At 41.7% G+C, this 21,024-nt stretch overlaps 2 protein-coding genes across 3 annotated transcripts in view; both read right to left on the bottom strand.

The window, feature by feature from the left end:
- Positions 1-14,017, bottom strand: golm2 (golgi membrane protein 2). 2 transcript variants are annotated; one of them, XM_030094610.1, is made up of 10 exons: positions 12,913-14,017; positions 8,044-8,098; positions 7,817-7,919; positions 7,505-7,595; positions 7,113-7,239; positions 6,900-6,983; positions 5,477-5,767; positions 4,425-4,562; positions 2,701-2,868; positions 1-1,064 (listed from the first exon to the last, which is right to left on the bottom strand). In XM_030094610.1, exons 1-10 carry the CDS (start codon positions 13,237-13,239, stop codon positions 988-990), a joined length of 1,461 nt encoding a protein of 486 aa, XP_029950470.1. In that variant the 5' UTR covers positions 13,240-14,017; the 3' UTR covers positions 1-987. The 2 variants fall into 2 exon arrangements, with proteins under 2 accessions (XP_029950470.1, XP_029950477.1); XM_030094617.1 differs by lacking the exon at positions 2,701-2,868.
- Positions 14,018-16,829: 2,812 nt separating this feature from the next.
- fam189a1 (family with sequence similarity 189 member A1) overlaps positions 16,830-21,024 on the bottom strand; it is a 91,159-nt gene continuing 86,964 nt past the window's right edge. The window contains exons 12-13 of the mRNA XM_030095286.1: positions 18,912-19,234; positions 16,830-17,646 (exon numbers count right to left, since the gene is read on the bottom strand). Of these exons, the coding sequence (XP_029951146.1) occupies positions 17,443-17,646; positions 18,912-19,234 (527 nt within the window). The 3' untranslated portion in view covers positions 16,830-17,442. The remainder of the gene's footprint in view (positions 17,647-18,911; positions 19,235-21,024) is intronic.

Raw genomic sequence — 21,024 nt, 5'->3', positions numbered from 1 at the left:
GTGACAAATAGCATGAAGCATCACCTTTAATAAAATTAAATTACATTCAATGTGCCTTTCCATGAGAAATCAATTTTCCTGGTCGCACAAACAGAACCGATTTCATGTTCACAGATTTCCCTAAAGGTGAGGAATTCGTTTCCTCGGTACAAATGGTAACAGTTCAACTACATTATGTACAAGAAGAGACCTCGATAATGGAAGCATGTGTACAGTCTGTCAGTTCCACATGTGCTCGGTTAATATCTGCACACGGCGGAGGATCCTAACATTGTTCTAAGTATTGCTTAAGCGTCGGTATTCTGCGGGGTTTCGTTAATAAAAACTTTCAAATGCATGCAACTGGTATCGCGGTTTACAAAAACTGAAAGAGGAGCACTTTGAAGTGTCTGTCAAGAAGGAAGAGAACGAAAAAAGGTTTAATAGGCCAGAAGTAAAGTCCTTGGCATTTGCAATGTAGTCCCACTCCTGCAAATAACAAAAAAGAAAGAAAATCCTCCATATAAAGTCCCAAAATTATGTTAGAAAGGCAGAATGCCAAATTAGTCTAATTGATAAACATTCTTGGGTGAAGTCTGTTTATATATCAAGCTACGGCAAAGTGGAAAAAAAGTAGAAAAAAAAACATGAATGGATCTTAAAGTTCAGATGAGTCTACAGGACTCTTCAGACCTCTTCAAAATGATTCGAGGCAATTATCGAGTAACAAAACTCAACAGTCAATGTACAGTATCGCGTCTCTACTGTCATAACTTACAGTGAATCAACAGCAGCTCCGCAAAACGCCACGACTTCTTTTGTTGCCGTTTATTATGTTACATTATTCGGAATTAATTCATTAGTTGCAGTGTCTGTTCTTCCAAATAGTCCGTGACGCTGAGGGTGCGCCCTACAGACTCCTACATGTATGTACTCATGTTCGATCTATGTAAGAGAGGTCCGGACTGCGGAGGAAGGTCTGCCAGTCTGTGACGTTCGCCTTCGCGCTCAAAGGCCGTCATTGCCTTGATGTCTTTTCCCATAATCCCCTGCCCGGTCGCCCTGCATGTCCCGATCGTCGTCGTCTGGGGAAAAACAAGGAAAACAAGGTCAATTAAATGATTTTACGCATGAATCATTGCTGAATAAATTCCTGTAACCCTGCTGTTCCATAAGCAGCGTTTCTAATTTACAGTACACAAGAATAAAGTATCAAATTAATGACTTGCCAATTATACTGGAAACTGAAATGAAATCTATTCATGCATTTCACTGGCAACAAACCAGCATTTCAACTTAAAGCTCTAAATTTGACCTTTAAAGGTTGTTTGAGTTCAACAATACAAAATTACTTCGGCTCAGGGGTGTCAAACATATGGACTGAGGGCCAAATGATGATCATTCATATTGTTGAAATTAAGAAAGCTAAGAACACTCAACCTTAAAGTTAAAAAAATGTAACTAAGATGGAAATTTAGCTTCATACAATGGCTACAATTGTAATAAACATACTGCAAAAAGTCTGAATTATCTTTCAAAGCACTATAACTGTAATATTCTGCAGTGAAGATAAAAGTGTTAATAATAAAAAAAAAAGTTACTTGATCAATTGATTGATAGTGGCATGCTCATTTAATATTGTGCAATAAGACATTGTTGCAAAGAGGACTGCAGATTTTTCTGACAATTTGAAAAATCTCATTGCTAAAAATTTTTTTCCCTTTTAAATTGAAACTTTTTAGGTTTTGTAAACAGATCAAACATACAACTACTCATACTTCTTAGCACTACAACAATGGGAAAGCTTAAAGACTTGTGCCCATTAAAAATCCGATCAGGCTGCATGCGGTCCCGTCACTGAAGACAGTTTGACACCCCTGCTTCAGATGTTTCGCACAATTTTTCAGTCGAATACTTTTTTTTTTTCTTTAAATAAATGTATCTTTCATATCACCTGTGTCCCTGTTGGTCACTTTAAATAAGTAAAACAACAAACTCAGATTTATTATACAGAAAATAGATCATTTAAATCCACACATGAACACATATAAAGACAATAATGGAAGCAATAAACAAAAGTGAGGGCAAACAACACTGGGCTGTCAGGACAGGATCACAGCTTTCTGGATGGGTGAAGACACAATAAGCTTTCTTCAAATGACGAATGGCAGCACAAATATCAAAGGTTAAAATCCAAATCTATGCAGGAATTAAAAAAATAAAACAAAATGGCAGTCACACACAGAAAACAAAGAAAAAAAGGCGGTCATGCAATTGAATATTTCAAGGAGAACACAGACACATGGAGGAACACTGATCTATATTTATCTACTGGTCTAGATGTGGGTCAGATGTTTGGTGGGCACAGACAGGTGGTTTAGCTAAAAAGAAGCACAGGCGAGGTGGAAAATACTAGATGACGACTGGATTACTCTCACAGAACCGCAAGTTCAGGGGTCAGGCTTTACCTATAGCTGAGAGAGTTACAGTACAAGTGGTCCTTTCCCTGACCTGCATACAGAGACGTGCTGCTTTGGCCGAAGCTTTTTTGACAGGATCGTTGATCGATTCATTTTTTTTTTTCCCTGATCACTTCAAAGACCAAACTCAGGGTGCTGTGAGCTCGTGGGAAGAGAAGCAGAGAGGGGCGGAGGGCGGGAGCAAGGGAGGAATGGTGGATGCACGTCTGGACCGGCAGTCCAGTCCCCAGACCTGGCTCACCTTGGACGTCTTCCTCCCCACCATCACCATCCTCTTCCTCATTGTAGGCCAGCTCGGCCTGCTTGTCGGCCTCGTACTCACCCACGTTCCCATCGTCCCCATTGTAGTCCGCCAGCTTAGAGCCGTGTTGCGGATCTACTGGGGACTCGTTCTCATCAAAGAACCGGCCTGCAGGAGGCAGAGAAGGGCCCCATCAGGAAGGGAGGGAAGCGGAGACAGTCGGAGGGAGAGGGGGAGGCCGAACACCAAGTCACCAACGCGAGACGGGAGAGACGGTTAGCGGGGAAAAAAAAAAAGGATGGAGATAGATAAGAAAGATGAGGTGGAAACAGGCTGATTTAATGTGAAGTGGGGGAAGAAAAATTGAGAGATCTGGAAAAAAATGGGCTTTTCAGTATTTAGAGACTGTTGAAAGTTTTCAAAAAGCAATGATTGAGTGTTGAACTGATTCTTGTTTACAGTTCAATCAAATCCAACCCAAAACTTTGCTGTGAATCCAGGATGATATTTATGCTTATTTTACTGTAGTAAGACATGTTTTTTTTTTCTCAAGTCAAACTTTTCATTGTGTTGGTTTATCTGAGCTGTGGCAAAACGTTTGTAACTCAGTAAAATGTGGAGAAAAAAAAACAAAAGCATCAAATATAGCTTGAGATGAAGATGGTCTTGTTTTATCTTCTTCCAGCATTTAAAGACTTTAAAAAAAAAATGCTTAGGCTGCTACACAAATGATCTCAACTCAAAATGTATTTTCAGTGTCTCTCTCTCTGTGTGTCTCTCTCTCTCTCTTTCAGGGTTTGATTTGAAATTGCACCGCTGATCGAGACGAGACCGAACGGAAAAACAAGTAGAAACACAGAACCAGGCAGAGTCCTACAGAGGCTGGCGAGTTCCAGACGCGAGTAAAAATGAGCCATCTGATGGATGTTCTTTACTCATTTTAAAACAGAAACCATGAAAAGAAAAGTATCTAGAGATGAACAGAAAAACCAGAAGAAGTGAAGTCTGCAGAACGAGAGAGAGAGAAAACAACAGAAAGTTTGAGAAACAGAGCAGGAGGGAGGAGAGGCAGCAGAACGGAGCAGGAGCAGGAGCCAGGCAGCAGGAGGAGATCATCTGGGATCCAGGTGTGTGTCATTTGTCTCCTCTGCTCTCTCTACTCCCTGCGCATATCTCAACATCTAAGTGAAAACGCTGGCTCAAATGAAAAGGCGTTAGGTTGAAGTGTGGGGGTAAATCGAGTTAGCACAGCGATGGCACCACAGAAAGTTGGTTTTTCACTGTCTGCATCGACCTGCTGGGTGTTTCACACACACACACGCACATGCAGAGCTGGAAACAGGGCTTCCACTGAAGTTTGGAAAAGGCTTGATATTACCGGTGCTGGAAAAGAAAACTGCACACGTTTCTTCCAGCTATCGTTTGTCAAAATCTACCTATTAATTATTACGGAGAGCAGCTGGTTCATCAAAGGGAAAATCTATCAAACACTAAATTCCCTTAATTTTTGCTCAGTTTACCAATTACACTGCAGGTCTGCCTGAAATCACAGGAAGATTTGAACAATCATTAATAAAACTTTGTTGGAACCCAATATGAAGAACGACAGTCACGTTATTTTGCCACAATCCTTAAAAAAAAAAAAAAAAAAAAAAAGAAACCATCATCGGTGAGTTAATGAAAACACAGCTGTCACATTTTCGAAGCGCGGTGGAGTTACTCACTTTGGCGGTGGTGCACCGGCTCCGCCGGAGCCTGCTCTTTGCCGATCAGAGGCTGGATGGGGTTTGGCACCTGGGCGGGATTCTGGGGAAGAGGCATCCTCTTCATGTGCTCGCTGTCGCCCAGGACATTATCGGGAGCTGGCAGGACAGCGGACACAACATGAGCACCTCAGAACCAAACTGTGCCTCCTGATCCAGCGGCGTCAAACTCGCCAGTTTACAGAGCGAAACGCAAAGAGTGGAGGTCACGAGGAAACAGAGCTCAACAGCAGACGGCAGGAATGATCACAGCTGAGGGAGACGGTACTTAACCAGCTATCTAATTGCTCACGAAGTAGCAATAAGCATTAGTAGGGTCTAAGGCTCAGTGGGTACAGCGGGTTGTCTCTCTATCAAAAGATTCGATCCCCCCATCTGGCCATTTGTCAAAGTGCCCCTGAGCAAAACACTGAACAGTCCCAATGTGAATGTGACTTACACTGCAAAGCAGTTTGAGGCTGTTAAATCAGTGGAAAAGTCTTCCTTCACAAACACAGCCTGCTATGAAAAGTAACAGGTTTTTGAGCCCATATGTTCTAAAGAAACAATACTGTAGGTAGGAATCCAGATTGCACCTTTTTTTTCTTGAAGGAAATTCAAATTAGTGTATAATACAATTTGTGTAAAAAGCAAGAAAACAGTGGATTTTTTTTTTTTATCATTATAACCAGATATCAGTTTATTGTTCTGATCCTATAGAGATCAAGTTGGTAGCTTGAACTGAACCGAGTTTGACACTCCAGTTCAACCAATCCCGATTATAACCTGCTGTCTTCAAGGACAGTCTAGTAAAATATCAATACGCATTTCAAAATATGTGGGAAAAATGGAAAACTGGAAAACATTTAATATACTAAGAAATCATAACAAGATATTCTAGAAGTCAGAATTGGTGTGGAGAAAGATTACTGAAAGTTTTAAACATGTTTCAGCAAAGCCCGACACCCCATTGTGACGTCCAACAGTTGAAAAGAGACTACTGTAATTAAAAGAGTGTGCAGAGCGCAAAGTACCTCCAAGCTGCTTCGGCTGCTCTCCCGCTTCGTCTGCCTGGATCCCCGCCTTGTTGTCTTCTTCGAACACGATGGGCTTGTCTGCCGGTTTGATCATGCCCGGGACCGCGATCACCGCGGCCCGGCCGTCCAGCCTGTCCTGCTGGAGTCTGGGCTGGTCCAGCAGCGGGCTCTGGCCCACTGGCCCGTCGGCTTCCCCGAGTCCCGGTGCCGGTCCGGGTCCGGCACCGGCACCCACGACCATATCAGGAGCCTCGTCACGCTTCTGAGTGATGGCCGGCTTCTTCAAGGCTGGATATAAAAGGCGAAGCCAGAAGAAAAGGAATTTGTTCAGCAATAACTTCAGGGAATCAGAGGTTTTCTGAATCTTTTGCAGTTGCTGACACAGCAGTAAGCACAGTGTGGGGATGTGAGATATGGAATATGGAAGCAAAAGTAAAGAAAAACTACCTGGAAAACGACGTTTGTATAGATGCCAGGTTCAGTGCCAGAACGTGTGTATAAACTTGTGTTTGTGTGTTGTTATGACTGAGCAGTAGCAGTCTGCTGTTAACCGTGTTACCGAGAGGAGTTTGATTACATTACAGGAAAGCTGTCGCACCTCTTTGCATGTGAACCACTGAGTAAAGACCTCAGTCAAGCTGGAAATCAGACCATAAAATACTGACAATAAGTAACAATATTTCGTCACACCGCTGCAGTTTCATTTTTCCTTGTTATAATGACAGTGCTTCATAAAAAAATAAATACAAGTCTTTTCTATGAGTGGCACTGCCACATTTACATGGTTTACTTAGATAGAATTAGCATTACTAGGATATATTTACAGGAGTATAAATACTCATTTAAAAAAAAAATGGCAAAAGTAGTAAGTAGTAGAGAAGTAAGTCAAAGTTAAAAAGCAAAACTTCTGAAGTATACTCAAGCACAAAAGTAGAAAAATAAAACAAAAGCAAAACAATGCCTGTTTGAATTCAACCTTCTCTTATTATAAGACCATTTGTCAGCATCAACAGAGCACATTAATCACTGGCAATGACACAGATGTCATGATTCAGGCTGTATTGACACTCTGAGTCACAAGTTTCATTTTGAAGATGGAATTAACCTTGGTTTGCTGAACATACTAATTAATTCCTTTCAAAACAGTTTAAATCAGACTCTAAGCATTCAAAATAAATGGCTCTTAAATTTGCAGCTTCGCTGTCACTCTGAAATTTCCTTTTAAAGTAAATATGATTAACTAGCTAGTTCCAAAAATGTAAGGAGGAAAAGGATGGATATGTGTAGAAACACAGTGAATTACAGTGAAAAGTCATGTCAGTAATACAAAGATCTGAGAAATCCAACAACATTAGAGAAGGAAGAAGACTTTGAGAAAAGCTCATCGCCAGAAACAGTCAACTTGAGGTTTACAACTAACCAAATTGAACATCCTCCATTTTCCCCACTTCGCTGTCTTCGATGCCGGGCATGCCGGCGTCGCTGCCAGGCTTACCCATCTCTTCTGTAACGGAGCAGAGACACCAGACAGACAACGCAACCGGTGAACGGCATTTCAGGCTTCTGCATAAATGAAAGACGTGTGTGAACACCTGAAATCCGGTCTGTGAGCAGGTCGTCACGCTCGCCGTACCTTTGAGGTCCGGCTGTCTGTTGTGTCGGTGAGTGGTCACCGCGTGGCGCTCTCCGGCCGCGTCTCCGCCAGGCTGTCCTTCTGCGTGTCCAGCTGCCACTACGCCCTTCTGGCCTTCCAGTAAACTCTGGGGGGTTCACAGAAGGCGAGTGAGAGAAAGGAACACATGGAAAATACTGAACAGCTCTCAAGAAAACGGCTTCAATGATCTGGAAATGAAGAAGAGTTTAAGTGACTTGACTGATTGTCGCCATTGTTGCTACAGTGCTGAAAAAAAAAAAAATGCAGCGTTCACCCAAAGGCCTGCGGTTGTCACACTTAATCTCACTTGTGCAAAACACTCTGATGAAGAATGATCTTCATCCTGTTCGTTTAGAATAATCCACACTCACCTGTCTCAGTTTGGCTGCTTCTGCCTCCAGGCTCCTTTTTGTTTCTTCATACTCGTCTTTAAGTTGTGCAATTTGACGCCCGCACTGTAAACTAAACGACAAAGCCAGAGTGAGTTCTGCAAACATACTTGGGAAAATGTGTGAAGAGATGCAAGGTGGAGTAGAGCTCAAATACTATGAATCATCACATCATCTAATTGCTGTGAACCATCACTAGAGGGGGAAAAAAAACATTGTTTTGAAAGATATTTAGACTTTATTTCACAAGTTCCTGAGATGCACAACAATGACTGACACGCAGACTCGACATACCTTTCATACTCCAGTTTTCTCTCCAAAGTAGTGCTATTTTTCTTCACGTCTCTGATCTGCTCCTCCTGCTTCATGAACTCCTGCTTCAGCTCCCTGAGCTGCTCTGTTAGTCCAAACACAGAAAACACACGATGATCAGAGACTGTAAAATCCTGGGAGCAGGGTATTATGATAAAGTCAGTGTGCTCGATGGCGCCCTCTGCTGGCCACGCAGGATTAAGTTTTACCTTTCAGCCTCTGTATTTCTGTCATTTGGGCTGTAACATCACCCTGCAGCTTTATCTGCAACGAGAGACATAAACAAACAGGAAGTTATTTCAATGAGACCGGGGAGATCTGTATGTACTTCAAGACAAATGAACTTGAAGTGAGTACAATTTATTAAAATGAAAACTGAGCTGTACGCCAGGTTCTAAAACGAGGGAGCAGGTAGATCTGGTTTTTTGCTTTTCTGCTCTTTGTAATAAGACAGGCGGATTTGAATGAACGGGTTCTGAACCTGTAATTTGTGGTACAAGACGTGAACCTGTCACATTCCCTGTGCTTTCAAACCAATCAGTCATCTCTCTGTAACAGCGTAGCTTCTCAGGCTTCTCCTTATGAACCTGGCTTCAAATAATATGGATGGGAACACAAAAACTCAAGCCTCGGGTGAGGCTGCTCCCTTTTTCAAGAAGACTAGACTTCCAAAATCTTTGGCAATCATTCACTGGATTGGACCAGATGTTATTTATGACTGCAGTAAAGTTAAAGTTAATCCCCCGCAAACACAGGGAATATTGAGGGGATCAAAGCTATCCACTTTTATATGAATGCAATCAACATGCTGCAAAACAAATGGGGTTTTTTTTGAAAGGATACCAAGACAATCAGCAAAACACACAATATGTACCTCACAAGGAATAAGAGTTCTACACAGACTAATGAGTGCATTCTGCCAAACTTTTGGGAAAGATGAAAAACTGCACTGACAGGCTCATCTCAAAATTACAACACGCTGCAATTGAAAAGTTAATTATTGCATCTGTTATTTCTACACTCCCATTACATAAACATGGCTGTGGAATCATCAAACAGAGAACATCCTCATCCAAAAGGGAAAAAGAGCCAACAGTCTCTGTAACAACACTGTCCTTCCTTCTCCTCTAACATCGCCAAGTTCGAGGTCCAACTTTTCATCGAGTTGCGATGTTGTAAGCTAGAAGAACGGCCGGGAAATGCAGCATCACTGTCAACCGTTGTCAAGATTACAGTTTCATCCTCTTCCACTCTCGCAGGCGGGTAATGCTCTCCCTGTGCCGCCTGCTGAAACAGGATCTCCGGTGGACGACGCAGCCAGAACTGTTTACCGACTACATGGAGGAGTACACTGTCAGTATGCCGCAGAAGGTATTCCTGCACCTTTTGAGTGTAGGAGAGTGTGTAGTGTGGCTGATGTTTGAGGAACTGTCAGCTTTCTCTGCACTGCAGGCAGGAAAGGCTGCGGAAAAACCAATGGTAAAACAACTCTTCATCATCCACTTTTACGCTTCAACTTACAAAAAACTGATTAACATACTAATGAAGTACACAAGCTTGACATCAGGAAGCGTGTTGGCATCCTATTTCCACATTTTATGATCAAAACTCGCTTTAACAAGTTAAAAAACAAGATCTACGCTCACTGCTTCTTACTAATTTGAAATCCTGACGGGTGTATCTTACTGTGGAAAGAGCTGGACTGACAAACCTCAGAACTACAGTTATTTAAAAAAAAAAATCAATTATTCAAATCGCTCTTTTCAACAGAGTTGGGCCAGATTAAAAACATACGCTGAGTTCATTTGGAGAAGATGAAACTCTCGACTGGCCTGGCAGGGAGCTGAACAGTAAAGCGATCTGAACGTTGTTATCAGGAGAAGTGGCCTCAGAACACACAAACGGTATGCATCTGTCTTCTGAGGAAGTATGCTCAGAATGAGGAATCATTTGAATAATTCCCACATTAGATTAACAAACTACTTCCTTGAAGAATTCTCTGTTTCCAGTTCCATTCAAAACTGGCTCATTCGTTGGCAGTGCCGTCTGGGTAGAATGTTCTTTGTTGGCTGCATGTGTGCACTCATCCTGTGTGTATTCTATGTATTTTATTGCTTTACAACACCGGTGTCAAACATTGAACAGGGTGACATTGTAAAGTGTTGAAGAAAAAAAAAAGAGAGGGGAAAGATATTAACTGAATTTTCTTGTATGTCTTTTTCTTTCGTTTCCAATGAATGGAAAGTGTAGAAGCATTGTGTGTGATAAGATCTCCATGGCACCTGTGTTTCATACTAAAGAGACAGGGAACAATAAATCTCACGTTGCTGAGAGGACCATATATATTTTATTGCAGAAGCAGACTTGTGCTGACACTGCAGTTCTCCACAAGTATGGACCCCTTTAATATTTGCTACTGCTGTTCCTGAGTCGTCCACTAGGGGATGAAGTGTTTTCTCAAAGACTTGAAGATATCTAACTAGTTAACTTATTAAGAAATAACATTTCCATCCATCCATGTTTGTGAAAAAAAGGGTCACGGCTGGCGAAATCCAGCATTTTGCTCACATTAGTGTGAAGATAAACACCGACGGTGCAGATTTCACAGTTTTCCTAAATTCAGATTTTGTAAAGTGGAGGAAGTGACTGATCGTTTTCTGAATGCACTCAAACTTGTTTTGCACCAAACTAAAACAGAGAAAGTTTGCTCTGGTGTCATTTTACTGCCCCGGACCCACTGAGCTCAGCTCAGACTGTAAATGGCCTTTGCACTGCTTTGTCAGAGGCGTTATCTTTCCATGTGTAATTATCACTAATGTCCCTCAAGGAGCCCAGAAGACTGTTGTGGCGAAAGAAGGCTTATCAGTACCTACTGAGCAGAGCATGAAGCTCCTGACATTGACCACAGTCTGATAGGTTTCTTTTTTGAAAGGGATTTTTTTTTTTTTTTAAGCCAGTGCAAGCTTCAGCATCTACCCTTATGTTACAATAAAAGACAGGAATAAAGTCATCCTATGCATCTGGTTGAACCCGAATGGACAGACACTGCCTCCGTTCACTGCCGTCCACGGTGAGCCCAGCAGCGGTTTGAATATGACGCAGCGCCGCACCACACACTGCATAAACACAAGTTAAACAAATGTTAGAAATGAAAATGCGGGGCTGGATGCAAACTGGAGGAAAAGTTACCCCCCTGTGTGCAGTTTGAACGTCTCCCGGGGCAGCTGGACTCACACCAAAGTTCAGAGGGTGCTGGAACACAAAACGCCACAGAAAAAAAAAAAAAAAAAAAAAAAACTGGCCTGGCCACCACACAGGACAAGAAGTAGGAACTGCCCTGTGGAGCATATTGATGTGCAGCTTGCAGAGAATACATAAATCCTCACAACTGTGGAAAAATGTGCTGATAAAATGAATCAGTAGAAGATCGGATGCAACCTAAGGAAGCTGAGTGCAATTTAGTTTCCATTAAGGACACATTCATCGTTGTAATTCAACCTATTAAGCGCTGAGAGACAGTCTGGAGTCACGTTTGGAAATATGGAGTTTTAGACGATTGAACCAACGGCTCAGTGTAAAAAAACAACCAACCTCGCAATATTTAATAAATCTGTTTTATTACATAAATATTTTTTAGGATCACCCGGGGGCACATACTTCAATGAATGCTCTTATAAATGCACTCCAAACACCATTATCTATAATGTACCCCACATACACACTCAAGTGGCTTACAGGCATTGGCTCTGCGAGATAATGTCATTACACACTCTTCTCCAAACCAGCCACAACAAAGTGCCTGAAAAAAACTATGAGCTCCTTTTTTTTTTAATAAAGAAGTACTGGTGTTGAATAACTCAAGTGGGTGACACTGTGGATGAATACATTTCCACTAGAGAAGAGGTTACATGTGTTATCTACCACTTCGTACCAGACTACTCAAGGTAAATCTGTGTCCTTGTCTTTTCCAAGTGGATACAGATAAAACTAAACCTTGTGTTGAGTGAAGATATTACAGCAATGTAATGAAAAGACTGCAATGACACCGAGTAGGAATTTATGACTGAAGCAATATAAATATTGATAATATCAACATTTAGGTGATGACTGACCAAATCTGAAAGGACGACCTTATGAAAATGAAGAAATAAAAACTTAACTACTATTTCTAAATAAAAATATCTGTTATTCTTAATTTGTTCAATGTGAGTAAATCACTAAATAACATACAACACATTGGATCAGCATCAGAGCCTTCCTGAGAGGAAGTGACATAAGCGTGGAGGGGAGGATCTGAGGTTACAGTCAGGAAGAGTCAGGTCAGTCAATAGATTAGATTCATCAAGCATTGGATTGTTCACCCACTAATAGGGAACAGGAGCTGGGATTAGACTCCTGTGGGACATGTTGGTTTTATCCTACTGGACGTGTTGTTGCAATAGTAATCCTGATCTAAATGTAAATATTTCAAGAATGTAGTCAGAGTAAGTTGCAAAAATGAGGTAAACATTTGAAACAAAGAGAGCTGTGTGTGGTCCATGCACTCAAGCCAAATGCCACTAGAAATACAATGCTCATTTAATTCTACTCTGAGGTTAACAAAAGCAGGATTAAATAGAAAAAGTAATGTGTCAAATGTTCAGTCAGGCTTGGCTATTTTCTGAAGCAAATAATTATACAGAGAGATCTAACAAAAAGGGAAACATCAAGAAACCGTTTTTTCTTTTTTTTTGTAGTTGGTAATTATAGAAGAGAAGGGAAACGCCTCAGTTGATGGAGTTGGATGAGCTCCTTTGACAGTTCGGCCATGTTTAAAAACTAGGTTTAAGTACAGTCTCGTTCTCAGTGAAGCTTCAGCTTCCCAGATTACTCCTTCCTGGTAAATGGAATAAACCTTTGGAGTCACATCCTTGTTACTGTTTGCTCTCAGGAGCACACACCCCAAGATTAAACACTCCATACAGTCAGTCACTTGTGCACCATCACACAAAGCTAAAGTTAATGAGACTCTCCATCTGTTGCTGTCAAAGCTTCCCAACATGCTTGGCTGGATCGCACAGATTTAAAAAATAAAATACCTTTTCATCCGAGCACTTCTTGATGAGTGCGTCCCGGGTCTGGAGCTTGACTTCCAGGACGTTGTAGTCCTGGTCCTTCAGGTCCATCTGCTTCCTGTGCGTGTCCACCTGCACCATCAGCTCCGAGTTGCGCTTCTCCAGCCGGCTGCGCGCCGCGTCCGTGCGCTTCACCTGCGTCTGCACCTCGGCCAGCTCGTCCAGCACGCGGCTGTGCTTTCCGGACACCGTCCAGTAGTTGAACGACAGTATGGCGATGATCACCATCAAGAAGATGAGGATGAAGGACGGGAGGCGGCCTCCCCGTCGGTTTGCGCCAAACCCCACCATTTCAATTTGAAGAAAGAAAAAAAGAAAAAAGAAAGAAAAGAAATAGGAAGTTTCAGTCCGGTACCGCGACTGAGCTCACGCAGAGTATTCTCCCGGTGTAAAACTCATCCGTCTACGTGACATGCCGTCGTGGATATGCGGCAAGTGTTCAAAAATCCCCCCACACGCGCACACGCAGTCATGAAAGCCGGAGGGAGCCTCACATCTCCACAGATCTTCACTCTCCTTCCTCCTTCCGCACACTGGGCATCTTCTCTGCAATCCGTCCAATGTGAGGAGGTGAAATCCGCCCGCAGGGACGTGGCCTAGCTCAGCTGTGAAACAGACGAGACGTGGACAGCTACGCTGCTCCACGGCTCCTCGGCGCTAATCAGCCACACTGCCTCCCTGCACTTTGGTGCTTTTGTTGTCTGGGAAATCCAGCAGGACCGCACGCCGCTGGCACGCGGAGCTCCTACTAGAACCCCCCCTCCCCACCAACCAAAAGCCACCGACGGTCCGCTGTCCTGACCTGACGTTTCGCGTTAGCTCCGATCAACGTCCGGCTAGCCGCCGCACGCTGTAGCCCCGCAGCCGCGGATCGGGCGCCATCGTCGGCCGCTGTCAGAAAGGGAACCGCCGTGACGGGACGTGGCGGTGGAGGACGGAGGGGCGTTCAACCTGCGAGGCGACAGATCAGAGAACACCCCCCGCCCTTAAAAAAGCCACGGACACAGGCTCGGTGTCACACTGACCACGGTGAGGTGCCAGCAGCAGTCATCATCTGTGCGCCGTTGAAGTTCCCCACAAAGACGCAGAGCCACTTCCGGCCTCTGGTCCGAAACTTCAAAATAAAGTGTCAGCGTGGCACAGACCTTCTACTGAGTTTGATTAATGTGGGGGTATTTGGAGACTGAGCACTCATTATCTACACTAGAAACTAATATTCAAAATAAATAAAAGCTAGAAAGACCAGTTAATTTGCATGAAAAAGCGTCGATTTTATCGAGGAAAAAAACTACACCGAAGGTCCGGAAACACACTGCTGACTGGAAAAAAAACTTCACAGTATAAATAAGAAGAGCCCCTGTATTCATAAATCCAGACACTAAATCTTATTTGTAGTTCAGCTCTTACACTTTTCTCAATTTTTCTCAATTTTACAAACACGTCATGCTGTTTGTTGCCATGATGTGGATCTGGATGTATTGTTCTCATCACCACTATAACCTCATCCTCAGATCAGATCATTGCAAACTGTTGATCTGGATTTAGTGTTTTAATATCTCTATCACATGCAATCCTGTTTCATATTACCTCATAATTTGTCTTATATGTACAATTTGTCTACTTTTTGGCTCTTTTTATTGATGCACAAACGAAGCAGCACCTGTAATCTCATTATATGTGACATACGGTGACATTAATGCTATTTACTTCAATATTTATTTCATGGAAAAAGTCTTTCTGTTTTGGAGGCAGGGGGGGGTACATGAACAAAATTTTCAAATGCATTAGTGGAATTAAAACATGTTAAAATCCTGAAAATGATTGACTGATAGTTTTGAGAATAAGTTATAATAAATTTAGTGCTGTCAGTTTTAATCACATTGATTGCAATTTAATCGCATTGATCGCAATTAATCGTGATTAATTCATGGAGAACTGTCAACAATTAACTTTTTTAAAGTTGAGATTAATTGCAATGAAGAATCTAATCCTCATAAATCAGTCCCAATGTCAGGAAAAAACACTATTATCCTCTAGTTCTTTTCTTTGACCCAATTGGCAGACCTCAATGGATTAATCGCGATTAAAATTGACAGCACTAAATAAATTATATCAAATTGAAATGATTTATGATGGGGAATAAACATGCAAAATATTGAAAAAATTTGGTGCAATGGATGCATTTTACCACGATAAAAGGGAGAATGTGCAACTTGATAAAATACTGATGTAATCAAATTACCGTTGTTGCTTATTATGGTGCTTACTTTTACATGTCCACAACACTATAATTACGGAAGAAAAACTACTCTACTAATTGTTTTGTTGAACATCTTTGTTATTTCTTTTTAATAAATGACAAAAACTTTAAAATACATCTAAATGTAACCACTGAACATTTTGAGATGATAGAAAGTTAATGATATGATTTTTGAAATGAGGCTGGAAAATATCGTTACATGATGATTCATCAGATGCCTACATCTAAATATCTTGGCTGGATTTTTCAAATGAAGAGAACCTGTGTAGCTTAGTAATTATTACAGCTTAAAGACCAGTAACATTCCATGTATGTCATTCACTTTTGTCTGATGACAGACAGCAACTGGAAACTCCAGCTCATGATGTCAAGTCATTTTTCTCAAGTGTGAAGCACTCAGCAGCACAAGATGCTTGACAGATTAATCACTGCCATTATGGGTTTGGTTTAGTTGGAAACAAGGGTTAGAAATGATAGACATGGCAATACATGTTGTAAGTCTTTAATAACAGGAAGTCAGTTTTCAATAATTTGCTTATTTGAAAGAGTAAAGAGTGTTGTCTGTTTCCTGATTTCCTATTTCCTAAAATATATTTCATACACAATTTTAAAACATAACAGCACCCCAAAGAAGCACAAGCCTGAAATCTAATTTATAACTTGTGTTCATGTATGAAATGACCACATAATGTTTACTGATTCACTGTTACTTCTTTATTTCGAAGATTTTACTTGGATCCTCCCTATAAGAATACCTGCCAGTAGTGTACGGAGCACCTGGAATGTTCAGCTATGCCTACTGCAGCTTGAGTTTGACGCTCTCTCTCTTTGAAAATTTTAGATAATGGAGAAATATCAGACATACCATTATGCAACTAAAGTTGTCTTGACCGTGGAACTGTTTTCATTTGTTTGAAATAGCGTTTGAAGCATTTAGTGACAAGAGTGGAGATATGTGCTTTGTGGATTTGTGACCTGTAATGTAATTCAACATCTGATTAAAATAAACTGCCCAACACCGAGCATGAGTCCCTTCCTATTTGAGCTAGAGAGTCACAGGGAGTGCAGCCTATCCCAGCCGTAAATGGACAGATTTGCATGGCACTCCCAAGACAGGTTTTCAATCCAGACAGACTAACGAAACAAGAGAGACTATCTCTGACACACATCAACACCTATGGGAAATTTAGAGTCCCCAGACAACTTCATACGCAAGTTTTTGAATTGTGAAAGGCAGCTATGGCAACCAGGAAAACTGCACACAGGAACGGCTGCAGGTCAGAATCGAACCATGGATTACTTGCCATTAAATTGCTGGAAACTCCACACCACGAGCACTCCGCATTTGAGATTCATTGGTGACTTTAAATAACCTTTAGGTATCGGTCTGATTATTTCTCTCTGTGTTAAAATGTACTGGTGACTTGTTCATGGTGCACTGAGGTAACTCACATCAGCTATAACACCCCGTAATCCTAAATATGAAAAAATGGTACAGAAGATGAATGATGGATGGCAATTCATCCCTATGGCAAACCTTTTTGCTGTGTTTTCGCTCCAACCCTTATTGTAGTGACATTAAAAAAAAAAACAGACGACCACATACAAATGCATATTTTATTATAACACTGATAAGAATTGTAACACAATGAGGTAAGTTATATAATCCACATCTGTGATGTTCTTCAACCACAAAATATTCACCACCCTATCAGTAACAATTCCACAAAGTCTGCAAACAAATGGCGAGTAATGCCCAGTCAGTTCACAGTTTTAATACAAACATATTTCGCTCCGTTTCGCATGAGGACAAGAGGAATACTGATAACACAACCTCCTTTGTCTTTCGGTCACAGATCCAAACGTACCAGCTGTGTGTTTGTTTCTTTTTTAAGAGATGAAACTCGGTAGAAAAGGTCCCCTGAGGGAGAAACATTCTTTTGTTTTTCTGATGAGAAAGAAGCCACTACAGACACTGGCAGGCTCAGTCTGAGTTTGCTACCATTTCTGCTGATGACTTGGCACGGTCTCACAGGGCACTAGGAGATACAGTACGACAGCATTTCAGTTGCTCCGTCCTGCAGTCACACTGTGCGAGGAACAAACGATCTTACAAACGCCTGAAGAGCTATTAAGCACTCCGCGGACATCGGCTGCTCGGGACAGCGTGTCTGCAACACCGTCACCCTGAAACGCTCTCAGAGTTTCAACGAAAGTCTTCAAGGGGAGAAGGGTCAGAGAATAGTTTCCCTGCAATCAAGGCTTTGTTCAGTGGTGGGGGAATCCAGGGAGTTGGGGGTCGCGCTGGTTGTTTGTGGGAGGTGTTTGGGACGGCGCAGGGAAGGGGAGGGAGAGGAGCTCAAAGCGCCGCAGCTCTGAAGGTGAAGGTCCTCGTGGCCGCGCTTCCTGGGACTGCCGATGATGCTCTGGGTCATCACCTGCCAAGATAAACATGACGATCAGTAGTATTTGTTCCCTGCATATTAAATGTGTGAAAGATGCATTTAGATTCAATACAAGTCTTCGCAGATATCAGCAGCAAAACAGACAATCATTGTTAATTCCTTTTTCCTGTACAGATTGTGCCTAACTGAAATACCGATCACAATCAAATTGAACAAATCACATCGCAGAAAAATATTGATATTACTAAAGAAATTATGTTTATGCACCATGCATTTGTAGATGACTGGATTATTCAACATAATCAATTTACATTACACAATTATTGACATAAACAATAGTTGTATTTTCATCTGCTTTGGGTTGATGATCTGCTGTCATTAACAAGTAACTAGTAAGTAAGTAAGTGAGGTGTGCTGTGGGTTTTTATTGTAATATATCAAGAGAAACTCTTTATTATCATCAGTTGTTTCATCTTGCTTACGTGCTCCTAATTTACGTGCCTGACCCCAGGTTGGAAAGAGCTTGTTGATAAGTTGTGTGAGGATTCAAGGGTTTGCTAGTTAGAGCAGTCACTGGAGACTGCTTCTGTTTTGAAGGACCCTGTGTTCACATGTCGAGTGGGTGTTTCTATCAGCATTTGGCTTCTCTGAGATATTTTTGCAAATCAAAGATTGGCAGTGATGTCCAAATCCTCTTCTTGAAGCAGAGCCGGGTTGTTAATACAGCAAATTAATAAATAAATAAAAAAAAAAATAAATAAATAGTAGCAATAATTACCCTTCAATACTATTATTTGGACATCTCCTTTTGTTTCAGTGTCAAGAGGTTAGAACATGCTTAAAGAATACTCAGTATTAAATAATTTTAAGTGATGCTTCTTGGTGCAAAATGCAGAGGAATGTCCAAAAACTTCCCTGTGTATGTTTTATAAATCATGCAATTGTTTATTCGAAGCACCTACACCATTTATTCAGATAATCCTGAAAACGAAGCGTTGCGCTGTCCCGTGGCTGGGTCACCTCTCCTCTCAAGGCCACGTGTGGTGATGAATGTTATTTTTTTGAAACTCATTTCTGTCAAGGAACAATAAGGATGTGTGGCTGCAGTTCTCATCTTATCTTTTGCTTTCAGGCGAGGAAAAAAAAGCATCAGAGTCTCACAGGGCCGCTAAGGTGCTACTGACCTTTGTCTAATTTGATCATTGCTCACCAATAACCATCAACACTAGAGAGAAAAGGGCCCACGGTTTTCTAAATGTCATTGAACTATCACGGCCTATTCCATCTAATCCAGTTACCTGATCTATGACGTTGGCGCTGAAGATGGCCTCCTCCATGTGTTTCTCATCTGATTTAATGACGCACTTGATGTTGTTGACAACCTGCTGGACCTCAGGAGGTAGGCTGCAGCTCGAGTGCTCCAGGAACTTAGCCACTAATATTTTGGTGTCTTTGTACATCTTAAGGTCAGCCAGGGAGTGTGGGCGTTCGTTGGAGGAGTGCATGTTGAGAGATCGAGGCTTCAGGTGGATGTCGACTTTCCTGCCTTCCTTTTGCTGCTTTCTGAAGCATATATGACTCGGCTTGGCTCCGACCACCTCAGCCGAATGATCTCTTGGCTCTGAGGATAAAGCAGGAAATAAAACGATCAAAACACATTAAATCAAATCCGGTTATTGAGATAAAAGCTAAAGCCAACACAACTTGTGCGTGACTTAATTGACTCATGATTTATTTTCCATGAAATAAAGATCATGGTGTTTCAGCAATGGATCTGTATTATCATAAATACTTTCAATAAACTTTCCAATTGGCCCATTGTGTTCATTTGCCTTGAATAATGTTAAAGGTACATTAAGGAGTTTTTCAACTTTAAAAATACTTATTTTCCACCATAAATATATGACATATATTCCATGATGTGTACAATGTGCCCTGACATATTCATTGCAAGTATCGCTAACAGCGCTAAATTGTCACTTGAAAGTTGCAGTGCCGGTCCGGCAATTTATATTTCTTTGGGAGAATTAGAGAGGATGTGACGTAATGCGCGCTCCTGCTGGCCTGATTTGCTTAGGTTTGTCCGCCATTACTCCGCCAGATGCTTAGCGAGCAACAGCTGAGCAGTATTGAGGATGGATCTTCCAGAAAGTAAGAAAAGACCGGCTTCTAGCACTGCCACAACTCCAGCACAGACTCCACCAGGCAAAAGAAACTTAAATTTCACTCGTGTGCTACTTAAAGAGCGAGGAAGGAGTTCCCCTCTTCCGTGCACGTACATGGACGCAAACCACAGGCACGAGCGTTTCACTAAGCTGCAGTTACGCCCAAGGCCTGCAGGGGCCGTTGTTTCGCATGAAACTTGCAAACTCCTTAATGCACCTTTAAAAAGATGCTTCAACATTTTTGCACATTGGCCCATTTAGTGCAATTCCTTAGTCATTTCGAACAGCATACTTACTTTTTTTGTGAGGGCGAGCTGTTGTTTATTCAGACGTGAGTCGGGGAAGGTTTTAGGGACGGAGACAATGGAAGTGAATGGTATTTGTGTTCCCCCTCGTCAAACTCATGAAATACAAAATCCAATAACCCCAAACACTTTGGTGGACACGCTATAATCCACACATTCACTACGCTGTGGAACACCAACAAATAATACTGTAGCGTTACGACACTGAAGCAAATACTGGGAACTACTTTTTCTTTTGAAATCACTACGCCCAGACGCCATGTTTAGTAAGTAGTTCCGTCTTAGCAATCTTCACATAAACAACTCAATCTCGTAATTTTACATTAATATTTCACAGCGTAGTGAATGTGCGGATTATAACGTGTCCACCAAAGTGTTTTGGGGTTGTTGGATTGTGTATTTGATGAGTTTGACAAGGGGGAACAAAAATACCGTTCACCTCCATTGTGTCCGTCCCGAAAACCTTCCCCGACTCACCTCTGAATAAACAACAGCTCGCCCTCACAAGAAAAGTAAGTATGCTGTTCGAAATGACTAAGGAATTACGCTAAATGGGCCAATTTGCCAAAATGTTGAAGTATCGCTTTAAGTTACTCCTTAAACTGATCCTTGAATATCACAGGATTAAGGGATTCTTACTAGACAGAAACATTAAGTGACTTTGCGCCATTACACACCAACCAGCCACAACATTATGAACAGTCAGATGAAATCATTGACACTGATCCTCTTTATTTAATGACACCTGCTAGTGGGGGAGGTATATTAAACATTTACTGAAAGTTTTGTCCTAAAAGTTAATGTGTTCAAAGCAGGAATCATGGGAGTATAAGTATGAGAATTTGATTGATTTTCACACAAGGCGATGATGTGTCAAATAGGGATGATGAAGTGAGACCATCTCAAATGCGACTGTTCCCATTCTGCAGTGTTCAGTATTT

Source organism: Salarias fasciatus, chromosome 1, assembly GCF_902148845.1.
Source record: "Salarias fasciatus chromosome 1, fSalaFa1.1, whole genome shotgun sequence".
Classification (NCBI taxonomy): Eukaryota; Metazoa; Chordata; class Actinopteri; order Blenniiformes; family Blenniidae; genus Salarias; species Salarias fasciatus.
This window is presented reverse-complemented; position numbering and strand designations above follow the sequence as displayed.

Excerpts from the sequence above, each read along its gene's own strand:
- golm2 (XM_030094610.1), bottom strand. The coding sequence starts at position 13,239 with ATGGTGGGGTTTGGCGCAAACCGACGGGGAGGCCGCCTCCCGTCCTTC. Across the intron at positions 5,768-6,899 it reads AATGGAGGATGTTCAATTTG|CCTTGAAGAAGCCGGCCATC; the intron begins GTTAGTTGTAAA and ends TTTTATATCCAG. Across the intron at positions 2,869-4,424 it reads GCCGGTGCACCACCGCCAAA|GCCGGTTCTTTGATGAGAAC; the intron begins GTGAGTAACTCC and ends TGCCTCCTGCAG.